Source organism: Neodiprion virginianus, chromosome 1 (genome assembly GCF_021901495.1).
Source record: "Neodiprion virginianus isolate iyNeoVirg1 chromosome 1, iyNeoVirg1.1, whole genome shotgun sequence".
Taxonomy (NCBI): Eukaryota; Metazoa; Arthropoda; class Insecta; order Hymenoptera; family Diprionidae; genus Neodiprion; species Neodiprion virginianus.
Genome location: NC_060877.1, coordinates 3,159,716 through 3,185,371, shown reverse-complemented (window position 1 = coordinate 3,185,371; position 25,656 = coordinate 3,159,716). Strand labels below are relative to the sequence as shown.

Below are 25,656 nucleotides of genomic sequence, written 5' to 3'. Positions count from 1 at the left end.
ATATCGTGAAAATGTTCGAAGAATAAATTATTATTATTTTCATTGTTCTTTGTTTTTTTTGTTTAATGATATCCTTCAGAAATCTGCAAATTTGAGTTTACCGGTTCCACAAAATGAACGAACTGCACTGTATTTGAAAATCGTAATAACGCAATAATAATTCTTACTACATGCTATTTCACTGGTAACTTGGCCTCACGTCCGCGGAGCAGGGTGAATTTAATAATTTTTCATCTTTCTTTCTCTGATTTTTTTTTCTTTTTTTTTTTTTTTTTTTTTTTTTAAATAGGGTAATGTATGTATAATATAAGGTAAAGGTACTTAACCATAATACTTAATTATACCAAAAAATTTCTTTTTCCACCGTAAATTAATCGTTCTCTCCTCGTATTAAATAGTTTTAAAAACGAATAATCTCAAATTCCTTTCATTCAATATGTACAGAACACTGCAGCTGTTATTACGCGCGTGTTACATCATATATCCGTGTATATATACATCCTATACACACCTACCGTTTAAACTCACTATATAAACTCACTTTCGAGATCAACCCAATATCCTGTTCACGCGTTCTGCGAGATACTGGGTATAACGCATAAGTTGGCTACACTTCTAGTAATATCAGAATCAATTGGGTAGTAGTAGTAGTAATAATAATAATAATAATAATAGTAGTAGTAGTAGTAGTAGTAGTAGTAGTAGTAGTAGTAGTAGATGTAAGAGTAGTAGTAATAGTAGTAGTGTAGTAGTTGTAAGAGTAGTCGTAGTAGCGCATAGTAGCAGTAGAATTAAACCGTACTGATGCGGCCGAGCAATTGTCTTTCCGTGTGAAATGAAGTTGTCAAAATCGGGTTGCAGCTCCTCAACGAAATTCTCATTTATATAGGTACATTCGATGAACCGCCCTCGCGATGACGTTGGGAAGGAAAGATGAGTCGCTTTACAACAGTTTCTGCTTAGTTCTTAGGTTTTCCGCTATTTTACACAACCCGGAAAATTTCTAACAGCCGTTTGCAATCCGCTTCGACGCTTAAACCATACGGTTTGAGTCTCATTATTTTTCGCTTGTTTTCTCTTTTTCTATCGCCCTCCCTTCCGATCGTAAGTGCGCGGAAAGTGAAGACAGATTCAAGATGCTCAAAGCAACGAACGAACTTCAACCGTTTGAGGGTTCGGGCATGCAATAGCAAATTTATCACCGTTGCACCGGGGGTTTGATTTTCTCGATTACAGAGCACTATGACAATACTGCAACTTCCGCGCGTACGTTGTACTACTATATTATATAATATAACGTAAGTCTCGTTAAAATTACTGTACAATAATTAAATAAGTTCGCCCGATTTCCGAGACGTTTGATTTGACGGTTCAATTTTGTTCAATATATATTTTTCGCGTGCTTCTTCTTTCTTTTTACTATCAACTTTTTAGCTGAGTTCTCTTGACAGATTTTTCTTTTTTTTTTTTTTTTTACTTTCTTTCATTTATATAAAATTTCCATTAAATTTCACATTTTTCCTTTACGTACGTAAATATTGTAGGTACTTCTTGCCCGTAACGTGAATTTAAAATCGTTTCAATTTTCATTCTCTCGTTTTACGAAGACAAAAAAATCGTACTTGGCACGTCGCGTGTATTTCCCACCCTTGCCGAGCCAGCACCGCGGTATAATAAACGTATAAGGGAGCTATCTAAACAATCTAAATTCTAAACTGCCTATATATGAATCATACATACCGCTACGTAATAAAGATTTATGTAAGTTACAGGGGATTAAACCGTGTTTTCTACTGTTACGCTATTAAATCCTAATCGCTGTAACTTCGCATATATATAATGTATATAACGCAACACATCCGACGTGTACAAGAGAATAATAAATAATAATAAACGCTTTCTAAATTTTACAATTATCGCCTGCGCGCGCGTGCGTCGGTCTGCGTGTGTGTGAGTGTGCGAGTGTTTCTGTCCTTTCTATCCCTTCGCATTATCTCCACCTTCGTCTTATCGTGGTTTCGTTAAGTTACGTATTTAAGGTATATAATCTTTACATCTATATAGGCTTTAGTAAATTATTCAATTAAACGTAATAGAGGTTAACGTGGTTCTGATTAGCATGTGATCCAGTATTTTTCCGTAGCATTGCGCATCACCGTAATACGTACATCGTACATCTGTCCCTTTGCATATATCCCTATCAGCGTATTTATATTCACTTTTCCGCATCCGGCCTCACCAATTCCTCTACTTCTGTACAATCTCCTCAACGTCTCTGCACGCTCCTACGTCGGCTTGCGACTTGCGACTTCGATTTCGATTTCGGCCGCAGAGTTCGCGTATATGCGTTTATGCGTATGCACACACACGTACGCGTGTACGTACGTGAATAAAACAGAAATAAAAAAAAAAAAAAAAACAACTCTGCCATTTCTCTACAACATCATTTTTTGGTACGAGCAACTTGATTAACACGACAAGATAAGCGTCATTGCTGTGTGTGGGGTCGGGGGGGGCAGGGGGGGGGGGTCATTTTGGAGGTCATCGGGGAGGAGGTAGTGCTGAAGACAAGGTGCGACCCTGAGAGATGCAGAGACCTCTGTAGGAAGCTCACCCGCGTCCAGGGTTCAACCCTGCGGCGAGGTCTGCGGCGAGATGTCCGTGTCGCCGTCGCCGGAACCTGGCTCGCCCTTCGTCTTGTTCTCCTTCTTCCACTTCATTCTTCTGTTTTGGAACCAGATTTTTATCTGCCTCTCGGTAAGACATAGGGCGTGCGCAATCTCGATGCGTCGCCGCCTCGTGAGGTACCGATTGAAGTGGAACTCCTTCTCGAGCTCCAATGTTTGGTATCGCGTATACGTTTGCCTGCCCCGTTTCCTCTCTGGAAAAATTCAAAAGCAAAAACACATTCCTCATCAAACCGAAGGTTAAATCGGGTGTATATAATAGTTTTTTACAGGTACGTCGATCGCCGGAACAACGGTTTTCACAGTCCGTAAACGCGTGCCGACCGAGAAGGTAGGTGCGATTTTTAAAACGCCGTGGTTGTAGAACTAATCCCCGCGTGGGGTTCAAACTTCTGAAACTATCCGTGGCTGTGTGTAATCTGAGAGAGTCGGAGGTAAAGGGCGGGGAGTGTTCCAAGGTGACTAGACGAGTAGGACGATAAAGGGGAGGACAAGAACGAGGGAGAAGAAATTAGAAGAGGAGGAAAAGGAGGAGGAGGAAGGAGCGGCAGGCATTCGAGGCAAACGCCGCCCGTCGTGCTGTCGGCCGATGAAGACGGATCGAGGTTTCGCGGCCGAGAGAGACCGCGAGATCACCCGGATAAGGATCCGAGCTTGCGAGAGAAGAAGCGAGACAGACGAAGAAAGAGAGAAAAAGATGGAGAAAGATACAGACGGAGAGAGACGACGCGGCCCCGCGAAGCGGAGGACGGTCTGATCCCGGTCGACGAACATGCCCTGCCCCATCGCCCCTCGGGCCAGACTCTCAAATTAACAGCATACCGATCCCGCCGATCCTCCGCACGCGGAGAGAAAGAATTCGGTAAAACTCCGCGGAATTCCGCAGCGACGTATCACGGTTTCAGCGAGCTTTCGCACGTCCGTCCATCCGTCCGTTCCTTCGCGGGCGAACGATTCCAGAGCTTAACCGAACCGCGGTGTCATTGGATCCCGGGTTCCTCCGCGGCGCCGTTGCGGAGCGGCCGCACCGGCGAGGTTTGACTTTAAACGCGCGTAGCGATAAATTAACGGCGTTGGGTTACGCAAGGATCAAATGTCCCTCGGAGTATGCCCGCGAGATTTATGGGTCTGCCTTGGAGCTGCTGCCTTCGCTCGAGCTCGCGCAGCGTGAACCGAACCAGCGCAACATGCCGCAACTCGGTGCGTGTGCGTTCCGTCCACACGGCCGGGGCTTCGTCCGTGATACCGACACCGGACCGACCGGGCCCCCTTGCTTATTATAGGCCAGGGTACGCTCGTCGCTCCTCTCGCCCCCCCTTCGATATCTTCTGGCGCTGCCGCGCCGAACCTGCTGCACCGGACCCAACTGGTCTTTCGAGCCGCCGCAGGACACGCCAGGACTTTTCAGATTAACAGCTAGCCGGATGTTGTAACCCGCTAATAAGGCGCGGTCCGCACCAGACTCTGGGTCCAATTAAACCAGTCTTGCATGTACGCGGGCTTGGGAATCGGCGCCCGACCTTTGCGATTAGATACTAGAACTCGATCTCCGACGTTATCTCGGTTCTAAGATGGAACGGCTTTTCTCATTCTCGGGTATCCGCGACTTGTCTAACCACGATTTCAACTTCGTTTGGTTCAACACCAAACCCAACTCACAGCTCGAACCTTGGACCGGGACCTCGACTCGTTCGGAAGTGCGGCAAAAGAAGCGAGACGACGATTCAAGACCGGGACCAACTATTCATGCGCGAAAGCCTGCAAGCTTCCACCGTCCCCTCGCAGCTTACGACCGCTTTCGACCCACCTAATATCCTCCGAATAAATCTTAAAGTGCCCAAGAATTGTTGAGCGAACTTTCGCAGCTCGTGTGGATACGTAAGTGAATTTAATGCGATCAAGAACCGTCCTACGAATTCCCATGCGCAATTATAAGCATTTATGTAAAGCAAAAATAACCCCCTAATTACGAATTACCGTGAAAGTTCAAGGAGTGGTCAACAGGTCGTGACGTTTGACTATCAGGATCGTAGGGGGTGGTAATTATGGAGCAGACCGAAGACCGACTGTCAGCGATTGTCGCGTCCGCTTCTGTACCTAACGAGTTTGGAACGCAACGGAATAAAGCGCCTCTCGGCGTCGAATCCGTACATTGAATCGTATGCCCGGAAGCTGTGAGTTTGAAGAGAAAAAAAAGCAAAGAGAAAGGGAAAGGAAGAGAGAGAGAGAGAGAGAGAGAGAGAGAGAGAGAGAGAAAGAAAGCAAGAAAATTCTCCCCGACCGTTAAATCGCGGCGAGGTGTACCAACGCGTAGACGGAGGGGGATTGCCAAGCAACCCCGCGTCACAACAAAAAGGGAATTATACTGCCCCGCCTGGCCGCGGGCCCGGGGGATAACGTATTCAAAGGGGTTAAAGGGGGCCGCGGTGAGGCGAGAGGGGAGCCTCGCGTTTTTGCCCCGAACGTCTGCAGCACGGCGGACAGACGGACGCCGGGATCCCGCAGACAGACTCCGGCTAGACCCCGGAGCGGTGCCGCGGCGTTTTGAGATAATGAGCGAAAAGCGGCTCCGCCGAGTCGTGGGCCAGCCGTCTAATCTCACCCCGAAACTCGTGCAGGCGTCGTCTTCGTCTTCCCGACTCGGCTAGCCGCGTCACGGGTCCTGCGGCTGATACTATATGCGGCATGGCCGCCGCGCACGAAACCGACGAGAGCCTAGCCGCGCGTCTTCCCGTAGGATCATCCGTCATCGTCATCCCTCGGCTACTCCCCCCTCGCCTGTTACCCAAACACCTAGCTCTCATCCTCGGGACTAGCTTCATTTTCTTCGCTCCGTTCCCTCCTCCCATGCTCCAGCCCCCTTTTGAATTCCAAAGCCGCCACCATCGTTCCGGTTCAACCGACGAGAAATGCCGACCAAATTATAATTAAAAGAAAACTCCTATTAACGAGAACATCCATGACGGATTTTCTCCTTCTTCTTCTTCTTCTTCTGTTTCTTATTTTCGGACGAGAGGACGAGACGGGTACCTACCGATGAGAAAAATGTGCGCCTCCGGTACACTGGCGAGTAAATCACTGCCGCTTGCGGTTCACCGTCGTCAGCAAAGTCCAACGAATTCAGCGCAAGCGGCCAGGACGATCGGACCGCGCGTGCGAAATGTTTTTGTCACGTCACCCGTCGCACTAGCAGAGCTTTCTTACCGAGCACTGAATCAGAAATAAACGAATTACCCCGCGCGTACCCGCCGCCGCCGATCTACACATGAATAACGTGACCAGGTTATAAAATATTCATGAGGGGATATCAAATCATAAATCGTCCCTTGGACCTTGTGTCAACAATATCTTTCGCCCTTTCTTTCTACACTTTTGCAGAGGTAACGGAGGCTCGCCTGGAAGAAAGGAACCGGTCGAGTAAAATCAACGTCACCTTTTCAGGTTGGCTACCGGAGGATGATGAGATTTGGATTGATCCTATGAAAAGAATCTCCGCGATCGTTGTTTCAGATCTTCGTAAAGCAGAGCGGAAGTTTCCAGTCATAATTTCCGACAGCCGACACAACGTATCTTCGAAGACAAAGGAAATCGAGGTCTCCTTCGTGTCGGCGGAAGTTTACCGGGATTCTTCGTACGTTCAAAACTCGAATACAAACGATACCGCGGCCTCTCTTCTCTTGACATATCGCGTCTAATATTGTATTTTACCGTTTCAATTTGCGGCTTAGACAGGCTAATGGATGCGAGCTCGTAAAACATGAGGTCCGTTCGTTCACAAAAAGGAACGTAGCGATGTATTCGTCACGAGTGCCCGCGGACAGCATATCACAAACAGAAACGGTACACGGTTTCATCCATCCCCGGAAGCCGTGGCGAGGATATAAAAGAAATTTTCAAAAAATTTTTTCCTTCAAAGAAAATTATTTCCGAGTAAATTCTGCGGAAATTACCTCAGCCATACGTGGCATCGGACGCCTGGAGAATTCCGCGATCAATCTCTAGACGTCACGTACCTTTTTCTTACCTAAACTTTTTTCCGAAGCAAACGGATAGGAAGGCAACGAAATTCTTACGGCTTTTTCGAATGTGTTTTTATGAATGCGCAGAATTATATACCTAGATCGCATTGAATCTGCAGCGGAACGACGGGACGATGCATAATTCATCGATTTATTTATAAGCTCGACGGGAGGCTCGGGATTTTAATTTGTTACAAATAGCGAACAAGTTGCTACATACTTTTTACGAAAGGTGACGGTAATTCGAGTCGGACATGAAACGGGTTGAAAAAGGGGGAAAAACAACGTGCGAGATGAAGCCAAGCTGGGTCCATGTGCCGACATCTGTGAGAAAGCTCGGAGACCCTCTCTTCCTGCCGTCGTTGCATTCGCGTCGTCATACATGAGGAACGGTAGGCCTGCTTATCGGCCAATCACGCGGCGAGGTTACCCTACCTCGCCGAGAAGAGACGGTACCCGCGCAAGGTATGCTTCGAATGAAATTTCAAAAACGCAGGGAACTCGTGGAAGACTTACCGAGAGCCTGGATCTTATCGCGGAAGGTCATTCGGTGGGTCGAAAACATTCCACTATCAGTTCAAGCGACCCTCTTCTCTACTCTCACTGGCCTAAGCTCGAGGTCTCGATTGCACTGATTATTATTCCGCATTCCGCGAATTCGATGTCTCTTAAGCTCGTTATTATTTCTCCTCTTGGAAAAATCCATCAGGTACGTTATCACGGAACGAAACAAAATTCGCAAGAGGCGAGAAATCACGAGGAGTTTCGCGGAGAGCGAATGAAACGCGTTATGGCAAGGCCCGGTGACTTACGACTGAGCTGAACGTCATACTCGCGCAACTAGGCACCTACGGACCGACCTTCGTGCGGATTGAGAACCGGGGTTAGGTAATACCTCGAGGTATATTTCTCAGGAGTTGGGCAATATGCTGGGCCATAGGGGGTCCAAGGGTGGTGACGAAATAAGAGCAAACTCAGCGGGGGTCCGGACGCCCTACAACCTGTACAGTTAAGCATCCGATACCTGGCCGCCTCAAAGGTCGGTATACCGACCCAGACGTAAGTTACGACCGGAGCTATTATCACTTCGTTAAAACCGTCATAAATCCTCCCCTTGTTGCGCGCTCTTTCGGGTCTTGAGTCGCTATAGTTTTCTCCGCAGTAGCCCGGTTTCTAAAACGCATCCTTGGAAGTCTCCGAACCTCCGAAAAATCAACGCCTGCGTCTGTTGGCGGAATTCGACGTCGGAGAGGTGGAGAAAAAAGAGTGATTTTGATGAGGAGAAATCGCGCGAGGTTTCGGTAACTCGATAGTCAAAGCACAGGCCACTCAGCGATGGCATAAAACTGGATGGACAAGAATCTTGCAGTCTAGGTGCACGAGCTTCTGGTATGAAGAGGCATGTAAGTAAGGCGAGTATACTCTAGAAACGGTAAGCGAGGAAAAAGACTTTTATGGGGCTGGTAACCGCGCGCGTTGAAACTGACGGGCTAAAAGGTCAGAGTAATAAATAACCCGGATCGCTGCGACGTGTCTAGAAAAGTGGAGGCATTGTGCCGCGGCGATGCAGCGCGCTCTCGGGCCGGCAATATCTGTTCGCAACAGTTGATATACAATCTGGTCTAGTTTTACGCACGGTTGCGGCATGGCCGGGCAGTTCTCTCGAACCGGGCTGCAGGTATCCCGCCGCAGCGATTGTCAGTACCTCGAAGCTACCTGGAAATAATTTCGAGAAAACGTACGCTCACCGCAGCGTTCAAGACTTTCGAAAAAGAGTCGACGCGACACTGTGGATTCAACCGTCCAAGGTGGATCTAGAACTCGTTCGGACTGCGGCAACCGCGAATCTCCGTTCAGCGAAGAAATACTCCGACGACGAGTAGCCTAAGCCCTGAAATATCTCTAAGCTGGAAGCATACGATCTAGTATAGGAGGGATCCGCGCGCTTACCAAACTGACTCCTCATCCAGGGATAGAGCGGACTGGGAAGGTTGGCACCGGCGGTGCCCTGCGGTGCTCCTTGCTGCTGCTGTCCGATGGGCGACGTGACGACGCCCTGATGCTGGGGGGGAGGTTGCTGCTGCTGCTGGGGGTGCATGGCGGCCTGTTGCTGCTGAGGAGCGGCCTGCTGCTGTTGTTGGTACATCATGTGCTGCTGCTGCTGCATGTGCTGCTGATGTTGCTGGATCGGAGGTTGCTGCGCCTGCATGTGGGGATGCTGGGGGTGCATCTGATGGTGCATTTGCGACTCGACGAGGGGGTCGGGGCTGTCGGGTCCGTCGAGGACGCCACCCTGGTGGTCGACCGCGGCCGCCTGGAGCTTGCAGCTCGCGTAGACGATCGGCGTCGACGGATGTCCGTTCGGCGTTGGCGTGTGCCCCATGTGCCCACCCATCGCCGAGCTCGGCGACGACGACCTGTAACCGGCCATGCCGTCCATCCCCGCGTGCTCCTGCTGCTGCTGGTAGTAAGCTGCGTTGCGAATGTCCATTCGATCGTAGGGTGGAAACCTGGGGTACGGCATGCCCTGCTGTCCCGCCGTCGCCCCGTAGTGGTGACCGGGAACACCCTGCCTGAGGAGGCTCGGGTCGCAGGGGTCGGCGGCCTGCTGAGGCTGCTGCTGCATTCCCTGGGTCTGCTGGGGCACCTGGACGGCAGCCCCGTAGTGCTGCTGGTGCTGATGGGGGTGCTCGACCCCGCCATTGCGAAGGTCAGTAACGAACTGATTGGCAAAGTACGAACTCATGCTACCACTATCACCGCAAATCCACACCTTTTCACCCGCGCCTCTATCACCGCTGAGGCTCCGTTTCCTTATTTCGTTCACTCGATATTCCACTTTACCTTTCTACAATGCGGATTTCGTGCACACTTCACTGATTCTCGTACTTTTTAATATACTCGTACAGGTTTCATTCGCACTTATCCGGAACGGTGACGATACGGCACCGAGTTTTCTTTTTGAAAAAGAAAAGAAAAAAAAAAGAAGAAATATAACAATACCAGAAAATCACACGCACTTCTTCGTATATCACTTTTTACTTTTTATCCGGCGTCACCGGGGGTTTCGGGGCACGGTTGTGGGGCGGGGATTAGATTTTTCAACAATTCCAAATTGGGGATGAAAGAACAAAAGAAACCAACAAACTTGGTCACACCACCACACCGAGACTTACCGAGGGGCGTAGATGCTACTCTTGGCCGCACTAGAACCACGTTACTACCGTTTCCGGGCGATAAATAATAGCGAAGCTTCGTCCTCTCCGTGATAATTAGGCAGATAATTCCGACGATGTCGGACTCTCTTGACGATGGATCGGGGAGGCGCCGATGACAACGCGACGGTTGTTATGTCTCCTTCCTGTTCCGTGCTGCTCGCCGCTGTCGACGCTACGCCGCACCTGTAACACGTTGGGAAGAAAAATTCTATATTTACTCCGTGCGGTTTTGATCAGATCGGAATCAGCACTCAACTGTTATTATACAAATGCGGCTTTCGAGCCGGAGCGCGCTCGCGTGGGCACAAAGCCGGCAATCAGCGGGCAAAGGGAAAACATCTCGCCGGAATGACGGAGACCGAACAGCGGCCGCTTGCTCCCATTGCGCAAAAGCTCACTTTACCAAAGTTTGACTGGTGAACCGAGGTCTGTTTCAGTGACAGACGGCGACGGGCACACGTGCTCGTCACGCTGACGGCCATCGCCCAGACGGCCCTCGTCTATGCCTGCAACCGTCCTACTTCCAGCCCTGCGTCGCGTCGTTGTGGGCGGGCTAAAACGATCGCTAAATTTGGAGAAAAATCTCACGAGTTGATTTTAATGGCCAGCCGCGTGTTGGCCGATTTCTTTCATGTCGTTACACTCTCGCAAGCTTTGACTACGACTGTGATACACTGTCGGCGTTAGATTTGTACAAAGTAACAGCTGCGCTATCTCGCCCACGTTAATCATTGCGGTCATCAAAGTCGTTTAATTTCCTTCAAATTGGCCTCAAGCTTGGTTCGGAGCCATGTCTCGTGGGTTTCTTTGTACTTTTACGTCAGCTCTACTGCCGTACAATCTTCAGCGTTAATACACGATGCTGCACTGCACGGATTAATTAATATTCATCTGAAATGTTTCCTTGTTTTGATATGCGCGAACGAAGTTTTTCAGCGGACAGAATTTGCATGCAACGACGCATTTCACGTTAAATTGGAACTGCGTAGGTGAGCGGTGAATCTTATAGTGGATAATTTAATCACTGAGATTTGCAAACTCGGATTAATCTTGGTATGAACTTGATTAGAGGAGTAACTACAGTGAATAATAACAAGCTGTGAATACAATGCAATATGGTTGGAAATAAATTTTTCAAAATATAATACGCACATGTCCTGACCAGGAAAATTGTGAATGCAAACTCTTTCGCACGGGTAAAAATAAAAGTTGCCGAACGGAACGCTGAGTGCCCGCGAATATGGATTCACAAGTCACGTCTGGAGTATAAATAATTCAAATAACGGTGCTACGCCGTCTGTGTTTTACAATAAAAAAATTACCTTTCTTTTTTTTCCCGACGAAACAAAAAATATGACGTTTTGTAAATTGATATATGTGATAATAATAAGTGATTCATACAAATTCCTCGAGCCAATAGACTCGCATGTAATAGTACAGACAAATGCTGTTATATCCACAGTGGATAACGAACACCGAATATATGCAGATGACGAGATCCTGACCAAGGGCTCGGTAGGCAACCGGAAAATCGAGATGTATTTTAGCTTGCATACTTGCAGGCGCCATCCGAGCAGTGCTGCTCATTCAGTGTATCTGATTTTCACGCCTGGTTAATTCTCTCTCGAGATACGAGAGAAAGGATTCGTTGGATTAATCAAATATGTATGTAAACAAGGGGAAAACATGGTTTCGCCATTCAAGTAGTTTTCAATTCAGTTGAATAAATGAGATTACATCGGACGATGCATAAATTATTAATCCAGTGTATGATTTTTAAAATATAATTTTTTCACCTCTGTAACAATTAGAAGAAAAAAGAAGCACTTACAATTTCACTATATATTATCGTTACATTTGGCCAAGTAAAATAATTATCTTCAGTTGCTTCAACAAGTCTTGTCTGGGTGTGTGTAACAATATCTTGGCAATTTTTTAATTACGAGTTACATTTATTTAGTTATAATGCAAAAATATTTTACAGTAAGAAATTGCACGATTTCTTTATCCGAGGGTACCGACTCTTATCTCAATCTTATCGTCTGGATTTCTCTGATACTTTCATTTGTCAATGCAGTCATATTACGTCATTCTGTGATACTGTGGCATTAACAATTTTGAAAAATAAAAAAAAAAATCAAAAATTAATTTCAATGCAGTCAAAGATATTCCACTTCAACTAATAGTACGAAACCCTTGAGGGACTTGTCCGAGATTAGAGAGCATATGTTACATAACACATCCGTACACCCGATCTAGATGTGCATAAATTTCATACGACGATGGTTTCATCGCCAGCAGGAATATCGCGGTCTTCTGAAACCCTGCGGGGGTTTAAAAAACAGGGGTGTAAAAGTATCGCGCCTCGCGGTCCTCGCTATGCACACATGTGCGAAGCGACTCAAGCTGGAAGGATCGGCGTGCGATGGAATATACACGTGGGCGTGGGGGTGGCTGGGAGTGGACGACCCTCGGGATTTCGAACGCGGCACGCGGGTGTCGGGGGGGGGATGGAGGGCGGGGGTGGATCGCGATTAACATTCCGCGCGTTCGCCCGCTGTTCGCGCGGCGCTTTCATTAATTCCCGCGTATTGATTCCCCGGATTGATGAATGGCCGCCGATAGCGCTTCTATGCGCTCCGCGCCTCCGCCGCCCCGCGTACCTGGGCACGTCCACCCCCGGGTCCGTTCTTCCGTCCGTCCATCCGGCGTCTGGCCGTCCACATAAATCGTCCCTCCTCCCAGCGTCCGATTCGAACTCAATTCCACGCGGCGATTGTCTTTGTATTTTAGTTGCTCGAGGTACCTGCAGTAAAATCGGCTTATCTTGCAAGCTCGCGAAAGGACGCTTTTGTTGCTCCGTTAGTTCGTTCGATCAGCGCTTTCGCGCCGAATTTTTGAAAAGCTCGGCCAATCTGCGTCGGAAAATTGCGTCCGACTTACTTCTGGACCGGCTGATCGAGACCCCGGAAGTTTTTGGACACCCGGTAGACAAGCGATCACGGGTGGCGGCATCGGTCGGAAGGTTCATAAACCGACATACCGTTTCTGGGATTAAGACGTTGGCCGTTTCGCCGTGAGATGGCGATAGCGATATCCGTCGGAAAGTGGTGGAAAAAACGGGGTGGAGCGAGCTTGACAGCTGGGTGGGTTCGAGGCCAAGGTGATTGAAAGCAGGGTGGAGCGCCATGGAGCGCCACGTGACGCCATCGCTGGATATAGAAGATGACGTCGCGCTGCTACGATGGCCTCTATTTATCAAAATGGCCTCGCCAGCGGTCCCTTTGTTCTCTCTAGCTACTTCTGACGCTCAGCCCCGTTTCCCTCTCGTCTCGTCTCCTCGTCTATTCTTCCGCCGGCTATCTCGCCGCGATTACATTCGAGCGTAGCATCACCGAGTCGCGCCTGCAGTCTGATACGGAGTGAACGAAAGAATCGTCCGTTCGATTAAGGAGCGCTGCAACGTGAATCGAATCGATAGGCATAAATCCTGCCGGAGGTGCGAGCCTCCTGTGTGGGATCCACAAAAAAAGCCAACCACCCCAAACGGTATCGAGCCTCTCAAGTCCGAGTAGGTGTTACAGTATGCCTGGATATCGAGAGCGGCGGTAAGATGGACTGCGATTGAATTGATTTAGGACGTGTTGACTCGTGGAGATAAACGGCCAGATGGGCCTCCGATGACTATTGGGCCGTAAATGGCACTCGTAATGGGCCGGGGCGGACCGGGACCCGTGCCGGCCGTAAAACAGTCATAAACTAACTCCTCAAGAGCCAGTTCTTCAGGAGCCAACTCGGGAAGAACCGCCGAGGGGCCGTAAAAATGCTAAGCGAAGGAGCAGACGAGCCGATGACACTGACGGATCTCTAAGATCCTCCGCGTCTTGGTGGTAGGAATAATTCAGACCGAGGATAGGTGTGCGTGAGGCAAAATCAACCAAAAGTAAAATTTTTCCGCATTACGTAACCAGACGATGCGTCTGATTGAACTTGGCAGTTGATATGACGAGAAAAAACGACGGAATCGTTGTAAGACGTCTGCAGCTTGCGTCAATGACGCTTGGAACTTTCTTGCCCTCGGTTTTGAAATCGAACTCAAACTCCGAACAGATCACCGCGATACCGAGCTTCTGCAGCAGGCGAGCGAGATGAGCTTTCGAAAAGTTATCTGCACGCGCGTGTTCGCCGATTAGCATAATCGCGAGTCCAGGAAACCAGTTTGCAAGGACGCACGGTCGAAAGCAGCGTCGCGCGCAAGTTGCGTGCGTGCGTGGCAATCGCGTTCGTAATTCTCCTCGGCAGCTACGCCATCGTCAGCTGACCCAGAGATAAACTGCGCAGCTGGCAGATACCGGACTGCAACCTCCGAGGTAGGCTGTCCGCCGTTTGCTCCGCGTTTCGCTTGCGGTGATTTCGAATTGGAAATCGTGCGAGCTTTTCGAGTGTCCAAAGTTTTCGAGAGCTTACCCACCAACGACTCGGTGGAATCAGGATGCGGATGGCGCGATTCGAGTGATAAATCCCGACGTTGATCGGACCGGCGATTCCGCTGCGATAACGCTGACGAACGTGTATACAGATAGAGAGAACCGGTTGCCTCGAGTGGAACGCGTCAAGTCCAGCGTTTCCATTAACATTGGAATTACGGAATTTCGTATACATGTTTTCTACGGTCCGACGGTGATGCTGAGTAAGAAAATTTCAGGGTCACTTGTGAATTTGCATATAATCCGTGCTTAGGAGGAGAGCGAGCGGGAAAACAAACGAAAAAAAAAAAAATATGTATCAACACCGAGATAAAGGAAGCGAAATATAACACGCGCATTACACAGCGTCACGTTTGTTGCTACATTTCGCACTATCGTATCTCTCAGGTAAAAATGACGCGGACCCGATCTGCGAACGGCGAATCGCTCGCTTGGTCAAACTCGCCCGACGGAGGCTAGATCGTATCTACGGATGCTTTCGTACCCGTATAATATACAGCGACGTCCGCGCACGCTGTCCCGTATACGTGGCCAGAGATTGGTTGAACCGTCCGAAAATTATTACCGCGTTGATCATTTCGGCCGTGGACAAAGGCGGGCGATTTTCTATTATCTCAAGCGCAGCTTGTATTTAATAAACAGAAAAGCGGCGAAACGAGGCGGCTCTCCCCGGTCAGGAAACACGGAAAACGCCGGAGAGAGGGAGGGAGGGTCGATAGGGCCGCCGGCGGTGAGCGGAAGATAAACGTCATCGATTACAACCTGCACTCCTGTAGCTTTGAGGGGAGCTTGGCACTCGCGTTTTAAATCCGCGCCTCACGCGCCAAGTTTCGGACGGACGAGTTACATCGGTGCGATGAAAAGGGGAATATCGGGGTTGAAAAATCCTTCGCATCCGCAGGAAGAATGACGAGTCGGTTTATCGCAAAAAATAATAATAAAAAATAGTAACAGTAAAGAATAAATAAATAAAACGCGGGCTGGCACGCGGACCGGAAAACTTTTAGTGAAGTCGTTTTTCCCGAAGCAGTAGCGTCAGATCACGGAACTAAAAGGAAGAGGGAATTAGAAAATAGAGCGAAAGCGTTTGTTGTCTGGCAGGTTTGCATAACGCGCCCAGCGGGAGGTCGAACACCTTGAACGGGCACCCTCGTGGAAGGCTCATCCCTAACTTTCACATTTTTTGGGTAAAACTTTTGCCGCTGTATGGGTACACGGATGTATACATTTTTTCTATCTTCTCCTTGTTTTCGAGTCCGGGGAAACGAGTCGCTTTCACTTTGGGCCCTAGAGATCCCCGGGTCTCGAGGAAGGTCAGTGGAAGTCGGTAAAACCGACATAAAATGCGGTGAATTGTCACTAGATACCTAGTTTAATCTTGTCAGGTTTAACCGGAATGGCTCGTAAAAGTCCCATGGTTCACTTCTTTCTTCTCCTCCTTTTTGCGGCTCCGCGCGAGTCTCCTGACAAAGTTCAAGCTTCAATCGCTACCGACCCTGGGCCGCGGCGGCTCGGCTAACGAACACGAACGCATGTGGTACAATTTTTTTTTTCATACTTGTCATTAAGAGAAAAAAAAAAGAAAAGAAGAGAAAACAATAAAACAAAATGAGAAATTTCCACGACGGTATAAGACGCACGTGATGTCAGTCCTGAGTCAAAGCGATTCTACTGTATCATCAAGGTAATGTTCTTTCGTCTACCAAAAATTCCTTCCCCGGACCGGGTTCCCGGCTATCGCGGTCACCGGATCGCTGCAGGCACTCCGAAACTCGAACTCGGTAATATTACGGCGCGCGGTGACTTCGAAATTAAAGAAACGTTTCACCGAAAACTTTCGGAGCTGTAGGTACGAGAGTGAAACGAGCTGTCCCGCATCTAGGAATAAAAGCGGTCCTTGTAATAATTTCATACGACGAGGGTCGCGACGATGAGGAGAACGGCGACGAAGAAGGGCGACGGAGGGAATTCGCGCGAACATCCCTGAAGCGTTGGGACCCGCACGGCTCTCGACCGGGCGACACCAGAGTGCAAAGTTTTGACGTCACCGCGTAAATCACCCGGGTGGAAGCCACTCGCTCGTTCAGAAAGCCTGCAAATTCTCTCTCTCTCTCTCTCTCTCTCTCTCTCTCTCTCTTTCTATCTGAGCGCGGTGCCGGGATACGGGCATGTTACACGTTCGTCTGTTGCCCGGCTGCAGCGTGCACATACGTATATTATATACCCACACGGCCCATCATCCAGAAATTCCAGCGATCCCGGAACGCTATAACTTTTAAATAATTACCCGACGGATTTATTCTGAGCTACGGTCGCACACATCAACTTAAATTAAAATTGCCGACACGTTTACGGCCCTGGGGGACCACCTCGTCGCTTCGCCTTGATACTGATTAAATTTTTCCCCATTGTGCGCCCGGCTTTAGGTACATACCTGTGTCCTTCCCCGTGAGCATACCTGCAGCAGAACTCGGGATGATATTCAAGGAAACGAATAAAGAAACGAATAAACACTCGTATTGAATTAATCAATTCTCGCGCAAGCTTCCGGGCTTCGACTCGTGCGATGGGCGAAGAAGAACGAGTAAAAGAAACGGTGAAAGGTGGACGAGCCGTAGATCGTCCGGTGATGTTTATCGGTTAAACGCGACCCGGGAAACCAGTAGGATGCCGGTTTTTCCCGCCACCCGTATGCAAAGGTGTACCTACGCGTGTGTATATACCTACATTTTACAGCCAGCCACGAGGAAAGTGATAAATAGGACCACCGAAAACGAACGTAACTCGGCTCCGTGGAAACGAAGCAATTAGGAAGCTAGTTTTGTGTTGGTACGTATCGGTACGCAGCACGTAGTCGATATTATCCTGAGTTATGTCACGCAATTAGTAAGAAGCCAGGATCTGTCAACACCTGGCTCAGGTGGCGAAGAGTCCCAAGTTACTTGACTCTTGGCGTAATAACGAATCCTGCCGGGATGACGATTCTTATCGAGATGATATCTTTTCCGCGGTTAGTCCTGCACGTGGCGATCCTTGCGCTGTAACGGGACCGATTTTGTAATATCGTCGATTTCACCGTGCGAACGATACGACAAGGTGTGAGACCTGCATGGTTTAGATAAAATGGGTTCACCATCTCCAGACTTTTTAATCGTCGTCGTTTGATGACGGGAAATAATTAACGAATCTACCGTTGAAACCGAGTTGCAAGATCGATTCAATCGTCGAGAATCAGCCTCTGCCGGATATTCTGCCGCCGATGTTTATTTTATCTGATTAAAAACCAGCAGAACTTGTTTTACGATTTTTATGGGTATACTTTTTCAATTTTTTTTTCCGCTACACCTGCATGTGTCCAATGTCAAACGTACGGAATACCAAATCAGCTAAATAACTACCGACGAGCGTACATCCTTCGCCAAAACTACAATCTCTACTAATTGGAATTTTTGTAAAATTATACTTCATCGAATGACGAAATCCCGTATCCTAGGAATATCAAATCGCTGCGTGACTCTCATTAACCGACGCAAAATTTTGGATCACGATATATCCGGCTTTGCGTAATGAAAGCTTCGCTGTATACAGCCGAGCAAGCTTTAAAATTTCAAACCGTCCCAACTCTCACGCTTCTCCTCTCTTCACGTTCACAAAAACATATTCCGACAAAAAATGTGGCACTAAAAACAAGCATGCAGCAGCGCCGAAAATTTCATTTATATAAATCACGATACTCGTTGACAAGATAATAACGCTCTATTGAATATACGTTAATTTTTCTCCATTCTTACACCACCAAATTTCCCCATCAGTTTCGCTCAGTTTCAAGAACTCTTTTAAACAAAAATTTGTTCAAGATACAATATTTAATTGGGACAGAGGAACGTCTCTTCAACGGTTCCACTCCGACCGAAATACCGTAATTACCAACGACTGTTACAGCGTTACAGCATCTTCAAACAAATCAAGCAGCGATATGCATACACATGTATATTTGTCGAGGGTAAAATGTGCAAGCGAGTGTTTCTCGAGTTGAAAGGGGGGAAAAAAAACGAAGTTTAGATTTGTTTCGGGGTAGCCTGAACGGCGGTGGTTCGAGTGCAGTCTTTCGGGGGAGTGTACCTAATGAAAAAATGTGATCCCCCGTGGCAGCTGGTTCTGCAGCAGCAGCAGCAGCAGCAGCTAGGGCTCGACGAAGGCTCGCCACGGTCGCTCCCAGGCGACGGTTCGGGTGGATCCGGGTGGATAGGAGGTCCGGGAGAGGAGCCGAGGGGTTGGCCGGGTATTGGATCCCGGGTTGGTCGGCAGGAGGGGTAGTTTGACAAGTTGACAAGAGCACAAAGGCCGAAGCACGGAGCGCGGAGCGAAGCCTGGGAGGAAGAGGAGGAGGACGAGGCAGAGGATGGCGGAGAAGGGGGGGGGGGGGAGGGAGGCGTCGCGACGCTCAACGTCCGTTCCCGCAGCGGTGCGGGAGAGGAAGACGGGGCAGCGGAAAGGGATGACGGGGAAGAAAATGGCAGGGCCGTGAACAAAAGGAAGACGCCACCCCGGCGGTCGTCTCGCCATCGGTTTCGAAGTTTCGAACAAGATTACCTATAGACGCGTCGCTACACCCACTTCGGCGAAGGGGGAGGAGGGGGTGGCTAATATCCGAAACTTTCATTAAGGGCGTGCAGCTTCTCCGGAGAAAATACCCGCTTAATTAAATCTCCGGGTCGATGAAAGCCGGGCAGGGAGAACGAGCGCGAGGAATTGCGGATGAGAAAAAAATCAGTCACTCGCGTTATTCGGTGGATCGAATTCGATCGTTCTCATTCTTTACCTCGAGGTTTTTCGAGAATAATTCACGGAGCACCGTATGCAGAGTGTTTATTCTCGTTTAGAGAAGAATTCAGAGGTCGAATAGATAGAGAGGAACGTGGCGAAGGGTTGACAACGATTTCGCACAATGGCATGCGCTCTTCCATGTAAGGTATATATCGGATTGGCAATAAATATTTCTCCTAACCGTGCAGGTTAGGCGAACCACAATAGCTGCTGGTCCATTCAGAGCTCGCACGTTTGTTGCGTTGCGTATAGACAGGGTAGCCGGATACACCGGCTGCTCCCCCCCATTACTGTACCTACGCGGGAATCTAGCGTGATATATCGGGATGGAAAATACCTCACGAATCATTAAGAATATCGTTGTAACGCACGCCTATACCTCATCTTCCGACCTCCGAACACCCCACGCGTTACGGACAACCCGATATCGCCGATGATGAATCCGAAATTGACAGAGCGAGTGAATGATACACCGTGACGCGAGGGGTGTGCCGCAAACTTTGGTGGGTATAAATTATTGCCAACGAATGGTGCAGTCGTCGATCCGCAGTTTATTTGCTGCACTGAGAAGAGTTTCATGCGTTATAGTAACCAGAAAAATTGAGTAAAACAGATATAGTTAAGTAAAATGTTTGAATATTGTTGGGATTACGAAAAACGAGGTACGCCTAACGATTTTGCGCTATTGACGATCCTTTTTTGGTAATCTCAACGCTAAATCAATTTCTGAGGTTTACTCTACTTTTTTAGTTAAATAAGACTTTAACGCCAATTTATTGTTGCACAGGCATTAAATTTTCGCAACGGTTACAAGAAAATACAGTAAGAGCAATCGTAATGAGAAAGAATAGTAACGGATGCTAGACTTACTGGTAACAGATAGAAAACTGATTTTCATTTTATACCTAGAACTATATTATTCGATTGTGTTAAAAAATGAAAATAGTTAACGACTGAGCGGTAAGCGGAACTGAAAATTTCTCCAAGTGTGGCCCCGAGTTTGAGGCGAAAATTACAAAGTAAATGGCCGGATGTCTCGTTACCCTGCATTATACGGAGCGAACAACTCTCGTGTAGGTGAATAAAAAGAATTTCGTTTGGTGGAATCGCGTCAGTAGCTATTGTCTCGTTAAAAGCCACCGACAATTTTCACCCCGCCCAACCAAACCGCGCATCTCGCGACTGAGTAGCTTTGTGTCGCGTGTGTCGCACAGGCACCGTGAGCAACGATGTTCCGCGTGTACGTGAGAGGAAATTTATGTGTTTACGGTTAGAAACCCTATCTCTAATCCCTGTCCCATCGTAGGTGGTGGTGGAAACTCCTGGCTGTTCTCGGTAGCGGGTTGAGGGTGAGAAGAAACCCCGATCAAAACAAGGGGTGGCGAAAGATCCTTTCTTGAGGAATGGCCGTCGCCGAGATGCTGGAACGGGTAAACGTCCGCACCCTCGTCCCGGCTCTCCTTTTGCTCTCGCCAATTTGAAGAGGAAGAATTTCGCGAAAAGAACGAGCAATCAACGTTGAACTAAGCGAGCAATTTGCGATGGACGCAAAGCTCGGGTATCCAGCCTTTGGTCTCTTGATTCTGCAGAGACCGTGTAACCTTTGACCTCCAGCGATAATAATATTCGGTACATGTAAGCCGGGCGTTCCGGGTCCATCCTGTCGCCCCGAAGGATCCCGGCCCTTCTCGCTCCGCGCAGGATCGGTAAATCAGAAGCGCAACGAAGCGTCCGCAGCGCCGGCAGCACCGTTCGCGGCTCGCAACGTCGACCCCAGGGGTTGGCAAGGTTCTGCGAAGGTTAGCCGCTGCAGGGCTGCGGAAGGTTATCCCCCTCATCCACGCGGAAGACGAAGGGCCGGGGGTGTAGGGCGTATTAGTATGCCAGACGTCTCTGTTATCTGCCCCTAATGAAGTGGAGCGACCCGTTGTCCTTCTTCCTCCAGGTAGTCGGGATCGTGGAACTGGACCAAAACGATTCCCGCTAGTTCCCCGCTCGAGATCCAGACTGGCAGATAGCGGCAGACGGCGGCGCGTTCTTCCGTCGAATCAGTTATCGAGGAAACAGCTGTTCGGTGAAAACGTCTCGATATACCGAGAGGTCGACCTGCAACCGGCTCGAGAAACGCGGCGACGACACCCAGGAGGCGGGATGCTTCACGGGCACGGATGAAACGGAAATAGAATATTCCTCGTCGTCGACTAGCCGAAATATATAATTCGTAGAGTTAAAAGCGGACCGCTGTCGTGAATAATATATTTATCTAAACAGTTTTTCTCTCATACTTTTTCTTCTGCCTCCTCTTCGGGCGAACAAGACTGACCCAGATGCATGACTAAGCGATTGCCGTTTCGATTATTCTAATGGCCGGAATTGCCGTGTCGTATATAGAGCCGGAAACTGTTATTTAAGAAAGTTCATTCAATTATACGGTGTCGGTTATAAATTGATCGATGAAACGAAATGTCCATACCCGGATAATAAAACATTCCTCGCGACCATCGCTACTCTTTCGAACCTAGCCGCACACCTAGGGCTGCACTGCGAGTCCAGAAACTCGTTCCGAGGACCAATGACAGCGGAGAGCCAGGCCCACCGTAAACGGTTCTACATTCTAATCGCATCCGCCATCCATATTATTCACGGGAACACCACGTGGCTGGCTATATGGGTTAGCCCAGCTCTCGTGTACGTCGAGATATTAAACATACCAGCGCGCCTCCGCAATCGTTTTAGTTACTTAGCTGCCTGCTCGACGCTGACAAATAGTTCAATGGATACACATGCGCACAGACACGCGCGTACAGATGTATCAAAATTTATTGGCAGTCTCTAGAGTTTTCTAGAGTACGTGCGGTTGAAGTGCGGTTGAAAGGTTCATCAATTAAAACTGGGTGGATGTATTTCGAATTTGAAATTTAAAAAAAGACCCCGAACCCTCGAGATCTCGGTAGACGGCGGCTTCGTCGCTCTATCGCTGGATCGTTGGGTGCTCTGTTAAACATCGAGAGAGATAATCGCACGTGGCAATGAAATAATCATAACTGCTTTTGGTTTCACTTGGGTAAATAATAATTTCGGTTCATCGATATACGCTTACGAATTACCTCGATAACGTAACGAATGTATAATAACCCGTCATCGGAAACATACCCAACACCGACGACGTCCTTGTATCCATAATGACGCAGTTGCCGTTGTGAATCCAGAAAGTATTCGCAAACACGTTCATATTATCACTGCTTTTGCGCGCGGTCGTGTGGGTGGGACGAAAAGAAACACTCGAACACGAGCGCGAGACGAATAGTGCCGCGTAAACTATCGCTAAAACCGCACTGAACTGCACTACCGCATGCGACGCGGCGACAGATCCGCGTAAAGGTGTGTAAGACACGTGAAAAAAAAAACGGCGAGTGAAACGGCATAAAAAAAATCAGCATAAAACAAGGAGAATTAGTGTAATCGCACTTAAACGAGACACGCAGCCGGAGACAACACTGTATCACTTTGGAAAACCGGTAGACGTGTAATGTCCGTGTATAATTATCCGGGGAACCGGCGTACGTGCGCACGTGGTTCCGCGTAGGTATTGGAAAGGTGTCGTCGGCAGTCGGCTGGATACTGGCTAAGCGGTTGCACGGTGGCTGAATTGATAGGCACACACAAGTGCCAATTATCTGACGGGCGGGTAACGGTTGAATACCAGCGATTCTCGTCGGCGTCTCGAGCCGAGGTCCGGCAGCATCGCTGAACCAGAATAACCGGGGAATCTGGCCTCTTCTGGTTTGCGGAAAAGTGTCAAACGCGCCGTCCCGACGCCGGTGGTTCGATTCGGGCAAAGCGAACCCGCGCGACTGTGTCGGAGATTCCGACCCGGCGAGTGCAAACAGAGACGAGGCTAGGTAGAATATGACGAGCCGCGTACGAAGCGGCGGCACTACACCACCACCACTTGTGCCGTCGCTGGTTCCACTATAGCACAACACACAACGATGCCGACACTAATGCCGACAGCGGGACCACCGCCACCACCACCACCACCACTACTGCCGCCGATGCTTTCGACTCGAGCCGATTTCGGGCCAATGCGTGAATGCTGCCGGGACTCGGACGCGTGTGCGACCATGTGCGTGCCGTTGTTGGGCGCGCGGGAACACGGCCGCGGGTCGGGGCTCGTTGTGCCCGTGTGAATGCGCGCCGAAAGAGAGAAACGGAGAGAGGAGAGAGAGGAGAGAGAGGAGAGAGCGTATCCTCCCGTTCGGCATTGAAGGGAGCGAACGCGTCGAGCTGTCAGCGCACCCCACCCCAACCCCTGTACGCCGAAACCAACCCCCGAAACCCCCGGCGTTTCCCGAGTCCTCCTCCTCATCCTCTTCCTCATCCTCCTTCTATTCCCGTCCTCGTCCTCCTCCGCGCTGCAACTACACACCGGCAACCGGCAAACACCGAAGCGCGAGAGAGTGCCGAACTCTCTCCTTCTCCTCCTCATCCTCATCCTCCTCCTTCCCCTCTTTATCTCCGCTCGAAGTCAGTCCCTTTGCGTTTTCACCACCGCTTGGATCATAATTCTTCCTCTCCCTCGAACTACCCCCGCCTGCCTTCTATCCATTTTGCTCATTTCCTCCCTTCCCAGTCCCCCCACTCCCACTCTATTTCACCCCCCGAATCCGTCCGCCTGACTGACTGACTGCCGGACGAGCGGACGCCACCCCCGTTGCGAGCCGAAAATATCTGTTAGACGGCATAGAGTCGTCATTTTTTCACTCCGGGTTCGGCCTCGGCGGTGAAAAAAACCCGGCCGCTCCTGGAAAGACCGAAGATCGTGGAGATGGAGGTTCTTCCATTATAGTTGTCAAAATGGTGATAGGGATCGGAGATTTTTAGCTCAGGTTCTACGGCGGCGTGAGCTTGGTTCGTTGAGTCGGTGCGACGCGGCAGACAATGATTAGAGAAAGAGAGAGTTGATTGAGAAACGAGAAATAGGTTTTTGTTTGCGCAAGCTTGTAACGCAGGAGATTAAACGCTCGGAGCGGATTAATCAGAGGCGAGATGGAGGAAAGGTTACGGTTGGAGGTTATCGTTTTTTTCAATACGCATGTTATGCAGCCGTATGTTACTGGACTCTGGCTCTGGTCGAAGTGTTTATTAATTCCGTACGGGCAATTAAAATTTCCGTTCAACTCTTGCCGACGCGGCGTATATACGTACATACGTGTATCACTTATGCAAGGTTACGCAGAGCTCTCAAGTTTTTCGATCGCATTTCCGAGCCGTACGATTAAGTAATACCCTAATTACGAGCGGTACTAATCTCGCGTGCGCCGAGAAGAAAAGTGAGGAAGGAGCGTAAAGAGGGGAACCCGAAACAACCAGGTTAAAAACCTTTGAAACGCCCATTCCAACTGCCCAAGTAGTTCAACTGATGGCTCTATCCAATCCACTCGCTCAATTTCTCATCCGTATTCGTTTCTCCTTCGTGGGGCTGACCCGTCCAAGGAATACAAGGGAAAGGAGCAGGGAATACGGGACGCGTCGAGGGAAAGAGGGAAAGAGGGAAAAAGGTAAGAAGGGGCAAAGAACAGAGGGAGACGAGAAGCGCCTATGATTTATCGCCGCCATTACAGAGCTGATAATTATATGCTGCCCCATCAACGCCCCCCTTTTCGGCCGTGCCCGCATGCACGAAAAGAACGGAGAAACGGTAGATGATATCCTGTGCCCGACGGTATTCACCCGCTTGCCAGCTTGGATTCGAGAAAACAGGACCCTGCGCTCCTCGCTGCCCCGAAAACTCGCCTCACAAATGCTCTGGGAACCGAGCAGCGAGTTCGTCCAATCGATCCGGCGTGATCGATAACCGATTCCATAGTCCTGGAGCTCCTTTATCCTTTCGAGGCTCGCGAAATTTTCCCTGTCTTCAGCGCGGCTCCTCGCGTTGAGTGGAGTAAAAGGGAAAAACCGCGTGGAAAGGCGAAACAGCGAATTTTGCCGGTGGAAATCTTGGCTCGTAACTTGGACGGGAGGAGTCGGTCGGCTGCAATGGTGCTCGTAAATATTGTAGAGGGTGGCCAGCTTCCTCCTTCGGCGAGTTGCTTCGGTTAGCGCTTAGTGTTCCCATAGGAGCGGTTATTACGCCGGGTGATCACTCGGTGAACCGCCGCTGCAATCACCTAAGTATTTCTTAACGACTTTCCCTCTGTAACGAAGTAAATTTACCGAACTAATGACACGTTGGGTTCATCGCGCGACGTATCATTTCTACGTGTTGTATCAGCTCGCCTGCGTGCAGCGATATTCGTTGATTGCGCTACACTAATTGACCTGTGGATGCTGTATAAAAAAATAAGAAGGAGTAAAAGCAACGGGGCAGACGTGTCTTTATTTAATTTATCTTCGCCGAACTCCGCGTTACAAGCAT

The 25,656-nt window shown here is 49.1% G+C and overlaps 1 protein-coding gene across 1 annotated transcript in view; it reads right to left on the bottom strand.

Moving 5' to 3' along the window:
* Positions 1 to 61: 61 nt before the first annotated feature.
* Positions 62 to 25,656, bottom strand: part of LOC124307766 (homeotic protein antennapedia) — a 59,918-nt gene continuing 34,323 nt past the window's right edge. Inside the window, exons 3-5 of the mRNA XM_046769865.1 lie at positions 9,883 to 10,107; positions 8,657 to 9,663; positions 62 to 2,881 (exon numbers count right to left, since the gene is read on the bottom strand). Coding sequence (XP_046625821.1) covers positions 2,628 to 2,881; positions 8,657 to 9,452 — 1,050 coding nt within the window. The 5' untranslated portion in view covers positions 9,453 to 9,663; positions 9,883 to 10,107 and the 3' untranslated portion in view covers positions 62 to 2,627. The remainder of the gene's footprint in view (positions 2,882 to 8,656; positions 9,664 to 9,882; positions 10,108 to 25,656) is intronic.